The sequence below is a fragment of the Pimephales promelas genome, chromosome 24 (genome assembly GCF_988280905.1).
Source record: "Pimephales promelas chromosome 24, fPimPro1.hap1.1, whole genome shotgun sequence".
In the NCBI taxonomy this organism is placed as follows: Eukaryota; Metazoa; Chordata; class Actinopteri; order Cypriniformes; family Leuciscidae; genus Pimephales; species Pimephales promelas.
In genome coordinates, this window is record NC_142792.1 from 7,648,127 (window position 1) to 7,671,240 (window position 23,114).

Sequence of the window (23,114 nt, forward strand, 5' to 3'; positions counted from 1 at the left end):
GAATGATTTCTCATCAAGGATCATGTGACACTGAAGACTGGAGATGCACAGGAATAAATTACAGTAGATACGTTTTTTTTTAAGTAATATTTCATAACAATAATAATGTTTTTGATGTATTTTCGTTCAAATAAATTAAATGAACCTTTGGTGAACATAGACTTTTTCAAAAATTTAAAAATCTTTCTGACCCCAAACTTTTGAACAGTAGTGTATATCATTTTATTATTGTTCGAGATGAAGTGCATCAACATTGTGCATTGTGTATCATCTGCCATATTGCACTTTACAAAAAACACAAAATCACATTTTTTTAATTTATTAAAAAAAATCATGGCCGTCCCTGTCCGTTCTGACAGAGGCGGCTTCCAGTGTATCAGACCCCTGTCGTTTGTACATAGTAGCAAACTGACTTCAAATAAAGAATACAGCTATAAATTCAAACTTAATACTTTGGTGGAAGTAGATCAGCTAAACCGAGGAAGCAGTGAATCCTTTATAATGAAAATTGGCGTTGTGCATGCAAATACAATAAAAAAAATATATATATTTTGGTGAAATCAACATCAAAACAATTAAATAAAACATCCCCAAACAAAAAGGTGATCAATGTACTAAACTGAAAATTCAAACTAAAGACAGTGGCATATGAATATTTAATATTTGAGTTGGATTTAAGGCCCTTTCACACCGGATGCGTAACGGAAAAGCGAAACGAAAAAGCGAATAGTTCGCGTGAGAATATTTCGCGTCAAAACCATTCACATCAGCCGCGACGCGAATTTGCGACGTTCAGAACTTCAACATTCCAAAACATTCGCGCCGATGAAAGCAGACCTGATTTTCATCAGAAAACATAGGCTACTCTATACTTATTATTATAGCCTATAGGTGAATAAATATAGATTTTATATTAGATGTCTTTTTGAAGTGATGTTAACATGATGCTTTAATAGGCTTAATAAAAAAAAAATCCCAATCTCTAAATAGCACATTTTCAAATAAGCACATAAGTCCATTAGGAAAGATAAAGATGAATGCGTTCTTACCGGATTCGATCAGTGCATTTTGAATTTATATTGTTTGTCTGATGATCTGGCAGCTTCGATTGGACCTTCTTTTTAATTATGTGCATGTCAGTAACTCGCAGTAACTACTGGCAGGTGGAGCTCACTTTCACCAGTTCACTTTAGGTCCACAGTTGCCTGGTTCCTTGCCCACGCAGCATTCATCAGAGCAAACACTCTCTCCACGAAGAGTTTGTTTGTTTGTGATGGCTCCATTAACGTCTGTGCTGTGCATTTTCTATGTTTTCTTATTACATTTTTTTAAATTGTAGAATTGTTATTTAAAGGACGATTAAATAAAAGGATGCAGACAAAAAAATGCGGTACAGTGCTATGACTTGCGGGACGTGGCACATAGCTTCTTCATCACTATCATTATCATCCAGTGAAGACAAGCTTTTTATTTTATTTAAAAGCAGAAAAGAAGGTTTGGGGCACCCATTACCGGAGCTAGAAACATATGGCAGAAGGTGAGCTGTCCCATTCATCAGGGGCTACGTTTACATGCAATCAAATAAACACTTTTAGTAAACGTATTGAAGGCTCAAATGGACTGAAAAGCCTTGTAAACACCCGGTTGGGCTCGATACGAACGAACGAGCACAACGTCCCACCAGTCCTTGTTTCAGATATTCATTCACAGTCACAGACTCGACACACAAGCAATCAGAAGGTCCGTCCGTCATTGCTGCGGTCACGTCACCTTTGTTTCCCTGTATATGATTGGCTGAAGCCTTTTCTTTCGCCTCAAAAATCGACATCGAAGCGAAAAAAATAAAAGTCGTTTTTTCGCCGCAGCAGATTCGCGTTCGGTGTGGAAGCACTCATTACACAAACAGCTGATCAAAAAATAAAACCATCGCGCGAATTATTCGCGCGTCAAAATCGCGTTCAGTGTGAAAGGGCCTTTAGAGTCAAATGTTTCAGGTTAACAAGACCACAAACCTTCATACTATCACAATTACCACAGAAAGATAATAACCGAGGGAAGATAATGCCAAAGTTATCTTGAACCATAGTCTAATTTACCAGGATGAGTTATCCATTGGTCACAGTGTAATTTGGTGCCATCTTCCCTAAACAGAAAACTAAGGAAGAAGCATAAAAAAATAAGCATTATATACAAGCGTAACAATTACATTCCACTCAAGAATGAATACAGGGTTTCCACGGTACTGAATTAATGTAAAAGTAATGTAAAGATAATTTAAGAGTGCTGATTTTTTTTCAAATCACATTATTGGAAAATTCATGGAAAAATCATGGACATCCACTGATCAGAAACTCTGTGAATCCTGAATAATTCACTGGACAAAAAAAAAAAAAAAAAAAACAGCAATTTGCACATGAAAATTAAACTAGACAGTGCTTGGTGGCATTTTAAGGCATCACGTGGCACGCCTCTGATGCGAAGGCAGTAAAATTGCCAGATTTTGAACAAATTCTAAGGCAGTCCCAGAATGCACTGCAGTGGGAAAAAAATTAAAAGATGAACCAACTCCGTTTTAAATTTGAAACGGACTGGATACTTAGCTAAGCAACATGCTAAAATGAGAGTGATAAAGAAAAGTTAAGGCACATGACAGGACATTTCCCTTTCCCATACACAGTCACAAAAAAGGTTTTCTGCTATTTCTAGCATGTACTTGACATCTAACTATTTCATTACAGCATGTCCATCCTGGAACCAAATGAAACCATTGTTTGAAAGTCTTTACATCAATCTCTGCTTTTTCTACATTCTGTCTGTTCACAATCTACCATTATGAGAGCAGCAGGTTTCGTCCGGTGCCTTTACAAGTGTGTGTCTTCTTCATCAGGTATGTCCTCTTTCAGCAGGTTGTCTATGGGGACGATCCAGCTGTCGTTGAACTCCCCGTTCAATGCCAGTTTCTTCTCTTGCATCTCCGGCTGTACCTCCATCACCTCCAGTGTTGGATTGTCATGATAACCATTCTCCACTGTTTGCATCTCTTCCGTCAGGTGTTGCTATCCAGGTAAAATTATATGTTGGGATGTTAAACAGTGTTACACTTTGGGATTCAGGGCGTAACTTTAAAGGGATAGTTCACTTTGAAATTAATTTTTGGTATGTTTTAGCTTGCCTTAAAGGCATCCAAGATGTATAGTAGGTGTCTGTTTCCACAGTATTTTCAATTTTGATATTTTTAGGTCAAACCGTTCTTGTCTGTAAGTCATATAATGCAGGTCTATGGTCACCACTTCAAAGAGCATGCACAGAGAAGTCCAAATTAAACATGATTTAATGACTCGTAAATGTAAGTACACATTGATGGCCTAAGACGCGAAATGAGCGGTTTGTGTGAGAAAACAAACAGTATTTATATCGTTTTACAAAAATATAGTTTTTACATCGTTGGTTACAAGAGGTAAAAACTATATAAATACTGTTCGTTTTCTCACACAAACCGCTCGTTTCGTGTCTTCGAGTCATTAAATCATGTTTAATTTGGACTTCTCTGTGCATGCTCTTTGAGGTGGTGACCATAGACCTGCATTATATGAAAAATATCAAAATTGAAACTACTGCGGAAACAAAGACACCTACATCTTGGATGCCCTTGAGGTAAGCTGAAACATACCAAAAATTAATTTCAAAGTGAACTATCCCTTTAAAATTTGACATTTAAAGGACTCGAGTCATTCAGAACATTGTTTCAGAGTTCAGAGCTAAAGTAGTGCAAAAAGGCCATTAGCTGTATTTATTGAAACTAGAGGCTGACCCAAACAATACAAGTACGTCTGACTCATTTTTGTGTTTGGAATTGAGTACTACCTGGTTCTTTCTGTAGGATCTGCGATGATAAGTGCAGTACGCAGCAAAGCAGCACAAAATGAGCACCAAAGCACCACTCGAAGCCAAGATGGCAATCAACGTGTCTGGTACCGTCTCCTTGCTAGCCTCTGCTTTCTGCCAAGAAAAGGTGTGTTTGAGAATAAACAAATATCTTGGGAGAGTCACAGTATTGTTGTCTGTTAATCGCCTCACCTTTTCTGGTTTGTTGCTTTCTGTCGGCATCATTTGGTCGGCTGTAAATGGAGAAGGAAGGGAATTGCTATAATGAAATTGTCTGTACTTATGTTATTAAAGATAACTGATCATAATATGGCAAGCACTGTATCCAGTGATTCCTCCAGATGAGGGTCTAATATGTTTGGAAACCATAACATTTCCCTCACCGTTTATTTTTACTGTTGCAATTAATTGATTGCCTTCCACTTTAAAGGTGACCGAGCAATCTCCTGTCACCTTCTCACCCTTCATCTTACAGGTTTCAAGAATGAAGTCCCCCTGTGCAAACAAAACAAATATGCATGTTTTGATCATTTTTAAGGAGAATCTAAGTTGAAGGGTAGTTAATTTGCTCTTGACCAAGAAATGTTATCTGGCTCCATTTCATTTATTGTTCTGTAATTCATTTTACCATAATTTAACAATGTCTTCAGAGTTTACAGGTCAAACAACTCCCTTGTGGTATTTTTTTCATAAAGGGTCTTAATATTGAATTGTTAGTGAATTTTAGTATGGAAATGTGCTCTCACCACACTTTCGCTGCTGATGCTGCTATGATCAAAGGCACGTTGCTGAGGAAAAAAATAGAAACACGATCATGAGCAATCAGGGGTCAAGAATGTAAACAAAAAGAAAACAAAACCATAAATGTTAGTATTTTACATGAGAGATATTTTCGGGAGTTGAGGTGCTTATCGCAGGAGCAACTGATGTGGTCGGAGCAGAAGTTGCTTGTGTTTTCGTCGTCTGAACACTTTCAGAAACAGCCGTTGTAAAGCTTGGTGCTGCTGTGGTGTGGACATGAAAAGTAAATGAGTTTTATTAGTCCAAACTAAAACTACATTCTCATCATTTACTCGCCCTCATGTCAACTTGTGTGGAACACAGCAGAATATATTTTGAAGTTTCAATGCTTTTTCCCATACAACAGAAGCATATGATGACCAAGAAGTGCCATAAATTACCACATCATGATTGAAAATCTTGTATGTTTTGTAACTTTGTAACACACTGCTTCTGAAAATGATTCAGAATAACTACAGTTGTAATCGAAATTATTCACCCCACTGCAAATCAGTTTTATTGGCAAAATTGACAGTTTGTGCTTTTTCCCTTTCCCATAGACTGTGAATCACAAATCTTCATGCTTTTCTGCTATTTCTAGCACATATTTGACATTTAATGACTTAATTACAGATGACTTAATGCTCTTTCCAATCCAACAGGAGCATAAAGAGACAAAGAACAGCAAGAACATTCTTCAAAAGTGATGCTTTTGTGTTCCATGGAAGAAAGAAAGCCAACGACTATGAAAGGACAAGAGGGTAAGTAAACGACAGAATTAATATTTATAAATATTTAAGCGCTGTTCAAGTTGTGCAGTCATAAAGGCTGTACTATTGTGATTAATGTGACTCACGGTTTGTGGCGACAGCTGATGAGTCTCTCTGGTTGGCAGGGGTAGTTCCACTTTCTTTATGGATGGTGGGTGCAGGTTTGTGTGAACTGGTGGTATCTTTGCTAGGTGATGGTGTGTTTTGAGTACTGGATTCTTTAGAAGTAACTTTTAAATGTGTTGTGGTGGGTTGAATTGTTGTGATTTGGGTTGTGTCTTGTTGGGGTGAATCAGGCGTTTTTGGTTGCTGGGTCGTGTCTGTAATAGTCAAAGATGTTACAGATGTGTCAGTGTGACTTGTTGGAATGGGTGAGGTGGAATTCTGTAAAATGGTTATAGTAGGGTTCGGTGAGGTGGTGCTTAGTGAGGGGGTTTCACTAGGGTTTGATGAGGTGATCTGACTGTTGGACACTGGTGTAGTAGGGTTTGTTGGGTTTAGAGTGTGCATCGATGTGTTGAATGTAGCAAGGTTCGACGTGGCAGATGTAGAGTTGGATTCAGTAGAGATTGATGATGAGGTTGGAGGAGGATTCTGTGAACTGGTTAAACTGGGGTTTGAAGTGGTGGATGGAATGGAATTAGTGGGGGTCAGAGTGGAATCCGTTGAGGCGTATTGCACGTCATGCAGGAGGAGACCTATCAGGAAAAAAAAATTAGAAGTGTAGGAATATATACTGCTCTGCAAACTCAGCATTGCTTATTGGTTCTGTGCAATTGCTATAATGGGGAATTATACACAGCATCAGTGCTCTAAACTCTAAACGTTTTTGGATGTTGAAATAGAACAGAGTGAAAGCTGCTTTCTTTGCATGCCAACAACTAGCTTCAATACTGATGAGTAAAGGCACACTGGAACTATGATTTAAATAAACTATTAGTGTTCTATCAATTGACTCAAAAGTAACTACTGAATTTTGTTACTATTTATGAAGTATTTTTGCTGTTTGTAAATAAACACTCTAAACCAGGAATCAAGAGCTGAGATTAGTTATTTAAACAGTCTGGATAATTTTTGTTTGTGGATGTAGTTTTACCTTTAAAATTTTGTTCTTCAGAGTGAAATGTATGAACGTAAAATAATGTCAAATGTTTTTGAAACAAAAAGCATGTTAAATTGCATATGGATTCTTGAAATTTTAATAATGAAAATGTGTTTGAAATGTTTTTAATTGAAATATTCACAGCTTAAATATTCAACCATGTTGAATTTCAGCCCATAAAAATGCAAGCCTTAAAAATACAATGGATTAAAATGCAAGCATGATTAACGCAATGCATTTTTTTTTCAATTGGTGCAATTCAACATGCTTGTTTCAAAAACATTTGACATTATTTTACTTCCATAGAAATTTCGTAATTCACATCATCATCAGTGAAATTTTATTGGCAGTGATTTTCCGGTGTTCTTAAAATGGCATTGAATATAATTTAATTTGTGCAATTTTCTTCCTTGGGTATCAGACAGCCATCGAAAAACAGTATGTTTCATTACTAAGTTTGAATGAAATCTGTCAAGCTCTGGTTTTAACTTCTGGTTTTTTTAAGTGTCTATGCACCTCATATTGTTAATACGTCTTGATGTCACATTGTTATGGGACTTATCTCTGTTGTACCAAGCTTGACAGGACACTCCATACAATAACTTAGGAAGTAACACACCTACTCTTATGGGCGGAACCACAGATGCCAAAACAATGGTGTCCAAATTTGTTTCATAGTCTCTTGAGACTTAATACAATAGTTTTTCCTTAACTTGCAGCTCTCAGGTTCATATTTGCTATTCAACAGACTTCTACCTTACTTGATCCAGTGTTTATTACCACACACACATAACACATTATTATACGTAGTAATTAAGCTTATTATTTAAAGATGGGGTATGTGATTTTCTGTTTTTGACTATTTTTTCAAAATCACTTGCAATCCTATTCCTAACCCACTTACAGCCACTGAGTTAGAAGCACTGAAATGACAATTAAGCAATTTAATCATCTGTGGAACGGGCAGGACTCGAAAAACTCCAGCCAATCATTTCCAAGACCACCTAGAATCATTGGATAGAAAATGCGTCAATCAAAAGGTCGTTCCATATACACCTCCCCCGTCCCCCTCGCGCACGTGTCCCCTTCATGCACATACTCAAAGCTATGACTCGCAGAGATCTCTGTCAAAACATCATTGGCTGATTCCAGACATCATGGCGGCTATTTACTATTGTAATAAGTGACTTAAACTCCTACATTTAACACTATTAATTTCCCGTGTTGGTGTAGTTCCTAATGATTTTTACCAGAACTCAGTGGCCCCCCTTTACAAAAGTTGAAGATTTTGTACATCTTGACCTAATGGAATGTCGGAACATATAAGTAGTGGTTGTTGTAGTCTAGAAACGGTTGCTGATAGGATGGGGGTAGGGATGAGAGGCTGTTTATTTTGGTTGGTGAACCAGTGTTGTCTTTCATTTAGCCCTCTGTCTAATCACCATCTTATCATGCAGCCTTGCATATCCAAAAATATGGCCACTGCTAAACACAGCTCCAGATCCACCTAACTGTTGAACTAAGCCCTTTCTCTGCATTCCATTGGTTCTTGTTTTTAAGAACCCAATTAATTACCATGAAACTCCTCGAATGCCTTTATTTGAGTAATGGAAAGTTTGAGGTTGGTGTTTTTCCTCTTATCATCCTTCATCACCCCGAGGTTTCCATCATTAGGGTTGACCCTCGTTGACCCTGCTGTCAGTTGCAGTCTGTATATTACCCACTGACAGGGCTGCTGGTCCTAACACTATCAATGTAGAGACTGTTTAGAGAAGATGCAGACATTTCATGGCTGAACCCTAACTGAGGCATATCAGTCCTACAGACTCCCACACTCTCACTGGGATTCTGGAGGTAGCAGATAACAGGAGCACACACACTCATCTTAAAGACTGGGATCTCTTGCTTATCGTGGCTGATCAAATTGATTGAAAATACAGTAAAACAAAAAATATTGTGAAATATTATTATATTTTTAAATAACTGTTTTCTCTTTTTAATATACTTTAATTTATTCCTGCGAGGATATTACAGTCTTTAAAGTCACACGATCCTTCTGAAATCATTCTAATATGCTGATTTGGTGCTTATCTATTATGAATTGTTATTAGTGCTCAATTACTATAATGGTAGTTCTTATTATTATCATGACCGTTTCTTATACTTAATATTTTTGTTTTAATATTTTTAATAGAAAACTCAAAAGAACAGCATTTTAAAGCATCCTTGCTGAACAAAAGTACACATTTCTTTAAAAAAAAAAATACTTACCCCAAACTTTTAAATGGTAATGCATCACTTTTCCACAAAAATATTAAGCAGCATAAACTGTTTCCACATTGATAAGCAAATTAAGAATGATTTCTGAAGGGTCATGTCACTGCTTAAAATTCAACTTTGCCATTACAGGAAAAAAATTAAAAAACATTATATAGACAGATATGTTAAATTGTAATAATATTTCACAATAAAACTACTTTGACTGAATTTTTGATCAATTAAATGCAACATGCATGTCTTTCAAAAAACATAACATTTGTGTAACTAGTTTAACAGTCAGCTTCTTAGATAGTTAGTGAAAACAAGTTGGGATTAATAAAGTTGTAAACTGTTCCTAAATTGCCTCTTGGGGATTAATACAGTTGTATTATATTGTATAATTGTACTAATTGATCTGAATACTACGCCCCCCGGGACAAAAAAAGCTGTGCAAGACCTTCTTGGGCCCCAAGCCCCCTCTCCCAATGATGGTGTCCTATTCAGGGGTAATTAACAGGCCCAGTAGGAGGGGGAGGGGTAAGATGGGGTTGGTGGGCAACTAACCCCCTCTATTGAGGTGAGGAGAGGGACTGTGAATATAAAAATGTGCACAATGAATGAAAGACAGACAGAAGAAAAAGAGAAGAAGTCTGAGGGCTGGACAGAGGCCGAACAAGTTTAGCGGACATTTGTGTGCCTGACTCAAACGCATTCCTCGTGACGCACACTATCAGATGTCATGATGAGAACTGTATCAAGGTTTTTGAGGACTGCATACTCAAAGTGTGAGGTATCAAAGCTGAAGTGCCCCCCCATATAAGGATAAAGGGGTTTTGAATAATTACTAACACTCAATAATGATGAGGTGAAATATGAGCTCATCTGTTGGAGAGTGTCTTTTTTGTCGTTGCTAAGAAATACTAGCTGCTATAAGGCGCAAAGTATCCGTGTGATAAAATGAAGGATTTGTGGGTAGAGAGGGGAGGCCGGGTGAGAGGTTGGATTAGAGAAGGGAGTTGAAGACCGTGGCGGTGCCAGTTGCAGACGTTATACATAATAAGGAGATCAGAAAAGGAGGGGGAGAATGACAGAGGGGGGCCATCTTTGCAATCTCAAGATACACAAGCGTATCTCTCACTCTCTCTCAGTTCTCTTATTAAGCATTCCGACACTCCCACGTTAAGCAGGGAATTACACTACTTCTTGGTGGTGCCACACTAAGAACCCATGAAATCAAAATTGGAGTTTTGTGGCTTTTAGTCAATGAATAGATGCTAATAGTTCGGGGAACTTCGGGCCCATCAATGCTAGTCTGTCAAAATAAAGATTTAGCTGATACATATACACTATGACTATACTATGTATTTTGGGTAAACTTGTGACTCATCTTGCACTTATGGTAGAGCTGCATGATTCTGATAAATGTAGAATCCCGATTTGTTTTGTTTAAAACAGAGATCAAGATTCTGAACGGACAACTTAACAAAATAATTAGGCTGTCAAACGATTAATCACAATTAATCGTATCCAAAATAAAAGTTTGTGTTTACATAATATATTTGGGTGCACTGTGTATAATTATTTTGTATATATATAAATACACACACATGCATATATTTAGGAATTTGTTTTATTTATATATAAAATATTTATATTTATATATAATATAAATTATATATAAATCTATATACAGTATATATGAAAATATTTCTTAAATATATACAAGCATGCGTGTGTATTTATATATATATAACAATTATAGTGCACCCACATATATTATGTAAACACAAACTTTTATTTTGGATGCGATTAATCGTTTGACAGCCCTAAAAATAACATTTAATTTACTCAAGGTTCTGAAAAAATGTTAATTGCTGCAGTCTATTTAAAATGTTTAAATAATCTGAATTATTATTATTATTTTTTTTTTAAATCAGTTTGAACGAATGATTCAATAACTCGCTCATACAGACTTCACTTGTTTCTTTACTGGTTGAATCAACGTTTTTTTTTTTTTTTTTTTTAACTCATTTCTTTTCAATTCAATTCACATTTATTCATTTGTTCAGCACTTTTCACAATACACGTCGTTCCAAAGCAGCTTTACAGAAAATGCATGAGTCCACATTACAATGATCTGTTATCAAAGGTAACTGTCTAAGTTATGTATTTCATAAATGTAATCGATACAGTCGTAATTTGAAGCGCCATGTTTCTTTCTAAAGGTGATTTGCTCAATACTAATCAACTTTTATTCCAGCACTTCTGTGATAATAATATTTGTTACACAGTTAGCATAAGAGACAAAAACATAAAGAAACCTTACTGACCCCAAACCTTTGAACGATAGTGTATTATATTAATAAAAAAAAACATTTCAGTTTTATTCAACTGTGTTTTTTTTTAGTTTATGGTTGTAATGCAAACGAATGGTTATTGGCTATTTAAAAAGGGACACACCCTTCCCTATGCCCCACCCAAACTTCCTGTTTCAGAAGGAAATGCATCAACTATGGCATCAACACATGAAAACCATGCAAGGCTTTTCATGGGGTCTCTAAAAAGCATAATAAAATTTCACCCTCCTAATCTATTCTTGCTTTATAGAAATCAGTCTTTGAATAATCTTCTCAGACATGTTGTTTATCAGAAAAAGTTCGGCTTAGAGATGCAGTGAGAGAGAGGGAGAGATCATGAAAGAAGTGAACAGAGGAGAGAGGAAATAAATGCCACACCTTCCCTGGGAATGGGTATGTTGACAGAACATTTTCCTACCCATTGTTCTGCACTTTCCCAAGCCTTGTGTAAGACTTCCGGTCAGGGACCCATCCACACCAAAGCATTGCCAAAGGACAATCAGTTTAGTTTGGTTGATTTAAATGTTAAGGTTTTTTTTTTTTTTTTTTTTTTTTTTTTACAGTAGAGGATGGAGGAAAGCTTGTGCAAACACAAGGAAGCCTCAAAACTCAGATTAATAATAGGAAACCTTATATAAATATTCTGCATGGGGAAAAAAACAACAATAGCGGAGATTACAACATCCTCACTTCTTGCACAACTCGCAAGAATACAATTTCAAACAATTAATTAAACCTCTTAGAAAAGGCTGACAGAGTATTGTCAGAAATGCTTATGATGCTTTTAGGTCAGCTAAAGAAAACATGACCTTCTTTTATAGACCGTCAGCCTGATGTGGACGGGCAGGTGCACCACACTGATAATTAAAGAATAACAGTCTCCTCCTTTACATCCCTCTTGAGTCAGAGACACGTTCATCTGTAATTGTGTCACTGTTAGTCGTTTCAGCAAAGCAGCTGACAGAAATGTTGAGTGGCACAGATGCTGCACTTCCCAGAGCTCTTTGCAGAATTTTCTGCCACTATAACAAATCTCCCCCTACACATGTGGTCAGGTCCTTTTAGATTAGCAGCCATCCTGTCAGCAAAATGTTGTTTTTTGATCATCATCATCATCATCAACATCATCATCTTTAGGTCATAAACAGTTTATCAGATTAGCAGCCGATCCACATTCAAATATAAATGTTTATGAGAATTCCATTATAACAGTATTTATTTTCTCCAATGGTAATTTAGATGAGTAGCCTATAGGCCTAAGTAAGAAAGCGTACAATAAATTGATTTTGTTTTGTTTTTTTACGATTTGAAAAACAGTAATCTGTTGTTGTTGTTTTTTTTTTTTTTTTTTTTTGGCTTATTAATGAAAGTTAGTGTGAACTGTAAGTCGGACTCGAAGTCTTCTCTTGCTGCTAATGGAAACTGACGATACGTTTCAGACACTATTACGTTATTGGGAATTAGAACATTGAATGAATTTAAAACAATTGTAAATACGTTCTAAAAGAACGAACAGTTTATATTCAAAAGAGGTGTTTGAATATCAACCGTTAATGGGCCTACATATCGCGTTCTATTAATTTGGCTAATTATTATTTATATGTTTAAGTTTATTAATACTCATACACCACCCTTAACTTTAATGAACGTAAACTCACCAAATACAATGATTGTCCAAATGATTGCCATTTTCAGTCCGTCAGTCTGATGCTCGTCGCTCCGCGTTCACTGATTTCAGAAAAAGTTTTGCATGGAAATGTGGAGACCCCGATCGGTTCCGCTTGTCGTCTTGAGTTTGTTTCTGAACTTTTTTTTTTGCTGCTGGTATCTTAAAGCCAAGAGGAGTGCTTTTGTTTGCGCTGCTGCTTCTCTGCGGCTCTACCCCACCCTGAGGGTCCTGGGATTTGGGGGGTAAAGTTTTGGTGGGTTTCCTTGGCTGCGCGGATTGTGATGTATTGAAGTCGTCTGGAGTGACGTGCTGTGCTCGCGCTGCTGCTGCGGTTGCTGTCACGCGTGCACAGAGGATCTGTATGAGATGTATCAGCTCATGCGGGGGGACTCAATAGAGAGGGCTGGGTTGGACTCAGGCACAAGACTAGCCCATGAATAACACTTTCCACAGTAATGTCTGAGATCAGACATGCCACTCTTTTAAGTGCTTTATCTTTTCTTGGTTTTTAAAAATATTATTTTTAAACATTTAAGGATGTGGAACAATTTGTACAACTCTTCACAATTCATATCGTTTCAAAGCATGCAGTTCAAAGCATGCAGCTTTACAGAAAATGCATGTCTAGCTTACATTACAATTTGAGTGATCTTTTATCAGAGGTGACTGTGTCAAGTTATGTTTTTTCAGAAATACACATACAAATCACGCAGTTAGCAAACAATGTATTAAATTAAAGCAGTAGGCTAGTTCACTTTTTTTTTTTAACTTTTGCTGATAATTTACTCACCCCCATGTCATCCAAGATGTCCTTGTCTTTCTTTCTTCAGTCGAAAAGAAATGAAGGTTTTTGATGAAAACATTCCAGGATTTTTCTCCATATAATGCACTTTACTGGTAACCAAATGGTTCAAGGTCCAAAAGACAGTTTCAGTGCAAACTGCAAACTGTTCAAAGGGCTTTAAACGATTCCAGATGATCAATAAGGGTCTTATCAAGTGAAACGATGGCTCATTTAATAAATAAATAACAAAGTTTAAGTTTTATAAGCTCAAATGGTCGCCTTTGCTCTGTTCTGTGATGCGCGTTCGTGACTCTCCTGTTTGAACTCGTTCATCAAAATTAACTAATCTTTTCCCAAGTCAGTTCGTTCATTTCGTTAATTGAATGAACCAAATGACATGAAAAAAGATTAGTTCATTTTGATGAACGAGTTCGAACAGGAAAGTCAAGAACGCGCATACTGTAACTGAACAGAGCAAGGTGACCATTTGAGCTTATAACACTTAAACTTTTTTTTTTTTTTAATGAGCGTTCGTTTCGCTTGATAAGACCCTTATTCATCGTCTGGAATCGTTTAAAGCCCTTTGAACAGTTTACACTGAAACTGTCTTTTGGACCTTGAACCGTTTGGTTACCAGTAAAGTGCATTATATGGAGAAAAATCCTGGAATGTTTTCATCAAAAACCTTAATTTCGTTTCGACTGAAGAAAGAAAGACATGGATGACATGGGGGTGAGATTTTCAGAATTTTGAGATTTTGAAACTATCAGCAAAAGTTTTTTTTTAAAAAGTGAACTACTCCTTTAAGGCAGAAATAGTGAGCTCATTGAAGTAAAATATATCCTCTCTCTATATAGTGTATATTAATTGTACTTTAAATACAATATTTTTCTATTTTTATTTTATTAATAAAATATTTTGTGCATGGGCTATAGACACAAGAACAATAATAGATTATTATAATTAGATTATAAAATGACAATATAATAATATATATTTCAATCAATTGTATATTGCATATTATATTACCAATTAATTTATTATTAATATGTCTAATAATTACTATTACACTATTTGATATAAAATAATTTGTGTTGTTTAAATATTTTTTAATGTAATATTTAAATTTAATTCAATTTATTTGAATAATTTAAGACAATAACCAGGGAGTCCCATTTTGCATCATTTAAATGTGTTGCTTTTCACTTAAAGACATTTGTATATTTTTCCAGGATATTAATTTAAGAATTGCCTTGTATTTGGTGAAGTTCATCAACGTCAACGAATCATGGGTTATTGTAATCATGGGTTACAACGAATGGGTTAATTTGTCTGAGAAAGCTATGTGTAAGCGCAGCTGCTGTGGCATTTGCTGTGAAGGCCAGATCTGACACTGCCAGCACACACCACAGTCACCAAGCCAAAAACCATGACAACCAGACTTCAAAAGCGCCTGTTTTAGTCCGGGAAATTCATGTTTACTTTTAAGTGCCATAAAAGACAATACCTCCATTCAATTTTAGTTTCATGAACTGTGACCTTTTGTGACCCCCACTCATGGGCATCTACTTATGCTCCATTAAATATAGCATTAACTCAGTGTGGGCCCAGAGAAGCCCCTCTGTTACAAGCAGTCAATAGGAAACGTTAGATCAGAGCGGTGACAAAGCGCCCGTCATGCCATATGTGATTGTTATGAATGGTAGAGGGGAAATGTTTTGGGTGCTGTACAAAGGGAGATAAACATATGGGTGTTGGTCATACTTCCTGGGCGTCTCTTTCTGTCCTGAAATAGATGCCAAGATAGACTGTTTGCTCTTAACACTTTTAGCACAAAACTTTTAGAGACTGAATCCATTGTTATGTGGAGAAGCAAATTGTTTTAAATTGATAAGACACTTGTGTTCTTTATCTTACGGTTTAGTTGAGATGTAAGCCGTGGGTGTGTTATCGAGTGTAAATGCTCCATGATTGTCACAACCGTGTCTTAATGCCGGCAGCTGAGCAAAGGAATGAGGTGTTTACATTGGTATTGCTTTGGAAGTCTAGACGTTTTTTGTTTTTTTTATTTTATCTTTGCATGGACTTTGCATTGCAACAAAATTTGACGGGTAATTGCTCCGAATTTTCCAGTGATTTTACCATTCAATGTTAAAGGAGTAGTTCACTTTAAAAAAAAAACAAAAAAAACTTTTGCTGATAATTTACTCACCCCCTTGTCATCCTAGATGTCCACGTCTTTCTTTCTTCAGTCGAAAAGAAATTAAGGTTTTTGATGAAAACATTCCAGGATTTTTCTCCATATAATGCACTTCAATGGGAAGCAAACGGTTCAAGGTCCAAATGAGAGTTTCAGTGCAGCTTCAAAGGGCTTTAAACGACACCAGACGATGAAAAAGCGTCTTAAAGGTTTTATAAGCACAAATGCTCACCTTGCTCTGTTCTGTGATGAGCGTTCGTGACTCTCCTGTTCAAACTCGTTCATCAAAATGAACAGATCTTTTTTCGAGTCATGACTCGAAGGGTCCTAAATAAGACCCTTATTCATTGTCTGGTGTCGTTTACAGCCCTTTAAAGCGGCACTGAAACTCTCATTTGGACCTTGAACCGTTTGGTTCCCAGTAAAGTCCATTAAATGGAGAAAATCCTGGAACGCTTTCATCAAAAATCTTCATTTCTTTTTTCGACTGAAGAAAGAAAGACGTGGACATCTTGAATGACATGGGGATGAGTAAATTTTCAGCAAAAGTTTTTTTTTAAAAGTGAACATCTCCTTTAATGGATCAGTTCAATTTCAGATCATTTTGGTTGGAAAAGTTAACCTCACAGGACAATAGAATATTAAAACTCCACTCACACACATCCAGCTCTTTCTTGTAATGTAAAGCATTTTGTAGAACTAGAGAATTTTGTTGAGCCAGATTTTCGAGGGAGCCCTTCTGACACACTGGTCGCATGCTAAACAGCTCGGGGGTCACAAGGCTGGAGGTTGATGCGCTCACGTCTGGCTTCACGCCTCCCATCCATCGTTAGCGAGAGGTTTGTCACAGGGAGAGCGCGCGCTCACCCTGCCTCATTAAAGAGCCACAATGGTAAGAGCATTCCAAGAATGCGGGCGCTCATTCACTCTCCCTCTTTAGATGCGATGAGACTGCGTGCCAAGCACTGACAAGGCAGGGGAAAGCCTCCCCCATGATGAATACGATTTCTAAAGCTTTTTTTTTATTGAATTTATCTTAAGATTTATGTTACGTGTTCCTCAGATATGTGGAAAGTGTGTACTGTGCACTGTAGATGTTAGACAAATTAGAAGAAAAAAACAAGAGTTGTTTTTGAGTTTAACAGGTTTTTACTTTTGTAAAATAAAAACTGCCAGGACCAAGATCAGGGAGAAATTAGTATTTCAATTATTTATTGCTTACTAAATTAAATCACCAAACATTTAACATTTTTATCTTCAAGACTTCATTCCCACATTGAGTTTTTGATTTGTGGTTTGTCAATAAGTATAGATACACTATAAAAATGAATATGCTTTATCTAATCAATAGATTTGTGGCAACAGATTACAAGAAATATTATTAATTAAATTAAAAAAATTATAATAGAGTAATAAATAATTAAATTATTCCTTAAAAGTTAACCATTTAAAATGAGTAAAGTTTACACCAAAGGATTTAACAAAAAATCTCACTAACAGACAGACATCAAAGATTAATTAAGAACTCTTTATTTTATATTGCCGACATTGAAGACACCTGATGTTAACAAGCAGAATCACTGATCACTTAAATTTATGTTTTTTTGGTTGTTGTACGTTTTACTCATTTTTTAAGCAATTAATTTGATTAATTATTACTCAATACTAATTTGTTACATTTTATTAATAATATTGCTTGCAATCTGTTGCCACAATTTTTTTTTATTAGATAAAGCATATTCATTTTTACAGTGTATGGTACAATGATAAATAGACAGACTGAACACACTTTCAGAGGCACAGGTGGTCAACGTGTATCTGTGTGTGCATTAAAAATCAAAGTTTAAAAAGCCAGAGGAGTACAGGCAGCATGACACAAGAATGCAGCAAATTCAAAACAGAGTTGACATTCTGCGTGGTGTCTCTGGATGATATTTGTATAATCTTGCCTGTTGCTTGAACTCTCTTTTACTGTGAGATAAATGCATATGTGTGTGTGTGTGTGTGTGTGTGTGTGTGTGTGTGTGTGTGTGTGTGTGTGTGTGTGTGTGTGTGTGTGTGTGTGTGTGTGTGTGTGTGTGTGTGTGTGTGTGTGTGTGTGTGTGTGAGAGAATATCCTTGAAAGAGTGTGATTTAGGAGTTGACATGACACAGAACACTCTGCACCTCCCCATCAGAAGCCTGGTACCAACCGGAGTCTATCCCCCGGAGAGAAAAAAAAAAACCCAGCTTGTATGTGTGAGAATGCTTTTGAACGAGTAACTCCTCTAGTGGTGTGATTTAGTTTATTTTTCTCATCTCCCGCTGACAGTACCACTCTTCACAAATCCTTTGTTTATTTATAACTCTTTTTCCACGCCAAAGCATTTGTTCGACATGTTTAAAACAGACAGGCAGTCAGATCAGTAGTCTATACACCAGGTCTACTAGATCCTGCACAGCATGTATGCAACCTTTTGATTATTGTGGAAACATATCTTGTTTATACATAGTTTAGAGGAGCATTAGACAGCTTATCTAGTGAAACTATATTTTTTAGATATTCTGAAAAAAGATGTTTGCTCTTTAAAAGACGCTGCTAGGGCTTTTTTGCTGGGTGTTTTCCAATTGGTCCAATTAAAAAGAGACCACCTGCAAGTCTCTGTGATATTCTAGTCCATAGATATGCCTCCTTCAATGCAGGTCTATAGGGTTTTTCACCTTTATCATCTGCCCAGCAAAAGTCCTAATTTGATTAGTTGAAATCCTTAATATGAGCATTATTAATGATACATGCCTTGAATGAGGCCCTTTGTATGGATGACTAGGAGTGCTATCAAAAAACAATAACTTTTATATCAGATTTTTATAAAGCATTCACAGATTACTTTTTATCTGTTTGAGTGCAAAATGTACATTTGACTAACATGAATACATTTTTTTAAGCAGCACTCTGAGTCCTCCACAACTTTGAGTCTACACTAAAAAACCCTGACAATTTAACACAAATGTCCTTGAGTACATTTTTATGTAAATGTATCTTGCATTATGTGACTAACAAAAGATTATTGAAGGGATTTTACCATTTCACTAATGGTGTTGGCAGAAAGTGCCATTATTGTGATGCATTATGAGATGAGGTGACTATTTCAAGACATTTACCAAGAACAGTGGTGGAACAGACTCTTAACTTTTCCAAGTAAACAATCAGTGTGTAGGTGTTTAGATATGACCTTTGACCTGTAGAAGGATCATCTATCTGCCTCTGGACTGATACCCCAAAGCCTAAAGATTATTTCAGAATGCTACTGTAGAGCCTCATGCTGAGGTGATGGAGCCAGGACAGGAGATTTACACCAGCCCTCTTCCTGACAATGTGGCTCCCTCGTTGGGTTGGGTCACTTTTGATGGGTCCCTGTCCTGGTCTGGGTATGTCTGAAAAGAAGGATGCAGTTGGTCTGTGTTATTATTAGCCAGTCCCTGAATTTAAGAGATCATTGTGACCTAAAAGGAGTGTTTAGCATACATTCAAGACTTCAAGTGTATAATGTCTAAGGAAGGTCGCAGGAGGAAGGAAAGAGCAGGATGAAGCGGAAAAGGATTCGTTGTAGGGTTGGGGGTCTTCAGACGCCCATTAGTCAGACTCAGAAAAGTTCTGTTTATTCACAGATTGGGAGTGGCACTGGAAGCTGCCAAACAGGAGCTTCCCCAGAAACAGTTGTTGGGTGATCCCTGAGTTTCTATAGGAGGAAATGGGAAGTGTGGGCGTCGGCCTGCCCGAGGCCACTTCCAGTCTGCTGCTTTGAGGTAATGCACACAGTCAAAGAGGAACTCGTATAAGACAGAAGAACGATCGATCATTCACATTCCACAGACGTCAAAGATTGTTCTTAAACGATACAAAGCAGCACCATTTGTGGCACAACATCGATGACACCACAGAAAATTGTTTTCAATTACTTTAAGTCAACGAACATCACACAATGGCAGCAGGATTTTTAAAGTCCTCCTTAGACTCCTTACATTTTGAAAAATATCTACAGTATTTTGAGCTGTAAAGTTGTCTAAATTGTCATTTGATTGTCATTGATTAAAAGTAACAGTAAAAACACGTATAATGTTGCAAAAGATTTATATTTCACATTAATGATACTCATTTGAACATCAAATAATCCTGAAGAAAATGATCCCAGCTGTTTTCATCATTGATAATAAGAATAACCATGATTTTTAAAAAATGCATCCATAAATGGTAATTAATTAATAATTAGAATAATTTGTCAAACGTATTCCAGAAATATGGAAAAGGTAGACAGGAGTGACTTCCTGGTTCCCCTTGGGACCAAGTTATAGAGAGGAAGGGATGGTGATGGAGGGATGACAGAGGAATTGTTGGAGTGATTGAGGCAAGCAGCTATTTATATAGTACCATTAGCTTTTCCATAGCCATTTCATTTCCATTTTACACACACACAGCTGGCACATTTTATGCTCTGGATTTAAGCCACATAGACCCTGCCATGGAAATACTTCCCCCTTCCATTCCCTTTATCTCTTTGTGTGAAAGTTTTACAGATCCCATCTCTGGGAAATCTCTATCTCTTCCCAGTCAGTCTCTCTCCCAGGGTATCAGGATGCTCTAACCAGATAATAATCCCGTGCGAATAGGGCTTTAGTTTAATACTAGGGGCTATGCTAATTAAAATGCTATAAAAATGTATAAAATATTGAAGATTAATGTAAATCAAGTTAACTGAATGCTCCTATATTCTTAATGTTGCTTGTAGGATTTGCTTGAGTGGCGTGCACTTCATGCAAGTCAAGACGAGGAATACCTTTCAAGTCTGCGAGCTGACCAAGAAAGAGTAAGCAATTACAGTATTTATAACGTTTTTCTATACATGTTACTTGTTATACATGAATTCATGTGATTGCATGTGAATTTGGCCATTTTTTTTAAACTCACCCACAGGACCAGGCACAATGCAGAGAAGCAGATATGGAGAACAGACGCAAAGAGGCATGCGACTCATTTGTTGTTTAATTTAACCAATTATAAGCCCTATTCGACTTAAAATGGAGAGGTGGGGTAAAGTAATAATTAGCAGAGCCTCTCTATGATTTTAGGTTCGAATGCGCATCGCAGTAATCATTAGACGATGTCAGACCTTCAGTAAAATTGTCAGAAAAAATAACCTCAGGTAATACTAATCCTGAGCAAATAGACCAACTGTAAATATGTACGTACATATTTAATTATTTCCTGTTTAAAAGTAGTTTTCCACGGTTTCTCAAGTATGGAGGTGCTTGAAAAAGCATTGTTGCTTCTAGGCGGTGGGACAAGTCTATGGCAAAACTCAAGTGTTTTACTCACACCATTCAGATCAAAAAGAAGCTCAAAAGCACTTTTTAGAGGCACAAAACTTATTTTAGCGTTAAACAAAAGATTATTACCAACATAATACAATCTGAGTTTACTTAATATATCCGACTGTACCCAACTGTTTTATTTGTAGGCTACAAATAGGTTATATTTTTGTTTGCGCACAACATGATTTTAGAAAGCAATGTAATACACACATGATGAAAGGGAGTGACAGTGGTGTGTAAATCGAGTTACTCCTGCACTTCTGCTAGTTTTACTGAGATTTCTTATCCCTTGCAAATTGTCCATTATTATTATTACAGACATCCTGGGGTAAAATTACATTACCCCACCTCCATGTTAAACTAGTAGGGCTATAGACTGATATATTTTACTGTGCTTTCTTGACAGGCTTTGGAAAGAAGGCGTCTCAATTTGAGAAGTCTGGTTGAGCCACCTGAGCACAAGCTCCCATTCTAATCATGAAAGCCTTAAATACCCTATTTAAATATGTTAAGCCATTACATTTCTTTAAATTGATAATATCACGTGTATACCTAATTACAGTTTGTCTGAGTGCCTTGTTTCAGAACAAAAAGGTTTGAATAAGCGCCCCCTGCTTGCTTTAGCTGTAAATGTAAGCACAACAAAAGCTCACGTTGTTTTCCAAAGACAGTTATTGATTACAGTGGTAGGCTATCTTAAACCTGCTGTGATCATAAACCTGCATTGGTTACCTCCACTGTAACTGACTTCCCCACACACGTTAATGCTTTGATGTTATAGCTAGAATGTCCACTAATTCAATTCAATTCAAATTGCTTTATTGGCATGACTGTACATATTACAATATTGCCAAAGCTTGTAACACATAGTATAGTGAAGACATCAATAAAAACAAAGTATTATAACAACTTAAATTGAAATGTACAAATTAAATTAATTGCAAAAAATAACTGTGTAACAGATTATAAATTCTATGAACTAATCTGCTTATGTACAAAAAGGCATGAGTGGAGAAAAACAAGTTAATTTTATTTTTATCTAAATTGTCATAAAACCGCTATTTAAATATATTATTCATATAGGTTATACACACACACACACACACACACACACACACACACACACACACACACACACAAAACGGAATAAGCTGATCTATAGAATGTAAACTGGTGGTAGCCTAGTCTATGAAAGGTAGCTACACCCCTCTAAGCTCACAGAAATGGTTAGACCTAAGTCTTCAGCAGCCAATGACACCGACCCATTCATACTGATTTTTGAATTTCTAAATACATTATTTCACGCGTATTTTACACGTATTTCACGCGTATTTTACGCGTGGAATATAAATTTCTAAATACGTCACGCGTATTTTACACGTAAAATACGCGTGAAATACGCGTTGATAATGTCACACGTGTCGCCCCGCCCACCTTAACGTTTATTGGTTTATAATAAAGATGATCTTATTGGTGCAGAGAAGTGTGACGCTATTACAGATTATTGGTGCAGAGAAGTGTGACGCTTTGGGCCGGCGGCCATTAATGCGATTCCACAATATTCCATTGAAGTAGAAATACAAAGAGAATAGAAATAATGGTCTAATTCACAATCACTCCCTCAACAGCTGTAGTAAGTTAGATAGTCCGTTACCTCTGCCTCTGCATTACTCACTGCTTTTTTTGTAAGTTAATGACATCTCGCTCTCTCTCTCTATAGAGAGATAGAGAGAAAACTATAGCGGACATGACACCAGTAACCACGAGTTTCCGTAAGATCCTACGAACATTTTTTGTTTTAAACTACATTTACGGCTGTTAAACTTCACTGATCATACAGTAGCTCCAAAAAGCCATGGTAATCACAAATTAACTATGGTAATTATAGTATTTGTGCGTTTACATAAATGTAATCAATAACTATGGTTGTACTATAATAAACTTATTAGGGAGTTTCTA

General features: G+C 36.6%; 1 protein-coding gene and 1 long non-coding RNA gene across 3 annotated transcripts; one reads left to right on the top strand and one right to left on the bottom strand.

The window, feature by feature from the left end:
• Positions 1-303: 303 nt before the first annotated feature.
• Positions 304-13,184, bottom strand: podxl (podocalyxin-like). Of its 2 annotated transcripts, none has more exons than XM_039668035.2 (8): positions 12,812-13,184; positions 5,522-6,133; positions 4,765-4,889; positions 4,632-4,670; positions 4,269-4,380; positions 4,078-4,118; positions 3,865-3,999; positions 304-3,056 (listed from the first exon to the last, which is right to left on the bottom strand). In XM_039668035.2, the coding sequence occupies exons 1-8, from the start codon at positions 12,840-12,842 to the stop codon at positions 2,862-2,864; spliced, it is 1,290 nt and encodes a 429-aa protein (XP_039523969.2). In that variant the 5' UTR covers positions 12,843-13,184; the 3' UTR covers positions 304-2,861. The 2 variants fall into 2 exon arrangements, with proteins under 2 accessions (XP_039523969.2, XP_039523968.2); XM_039668034.2 differs by having other exon boundaries at positions 4,632-4,673.
• Positions 5,329-22,526, top strand: LOC148965168 (uncharacterized). Its single transcript, XR_016149773.1, has 4 exons — positions 5,329-5,426; positions 19,455-19,592; positions 20,573-20,650; positions 20,758-22,526. It is a non-coding gene; the product is annotated as an uncharacterized LOC148965168 (long non-coding RNA).
• The last annotated feature ends 588 nt before the right edge of the window (positions 22,527-23,114 follow it).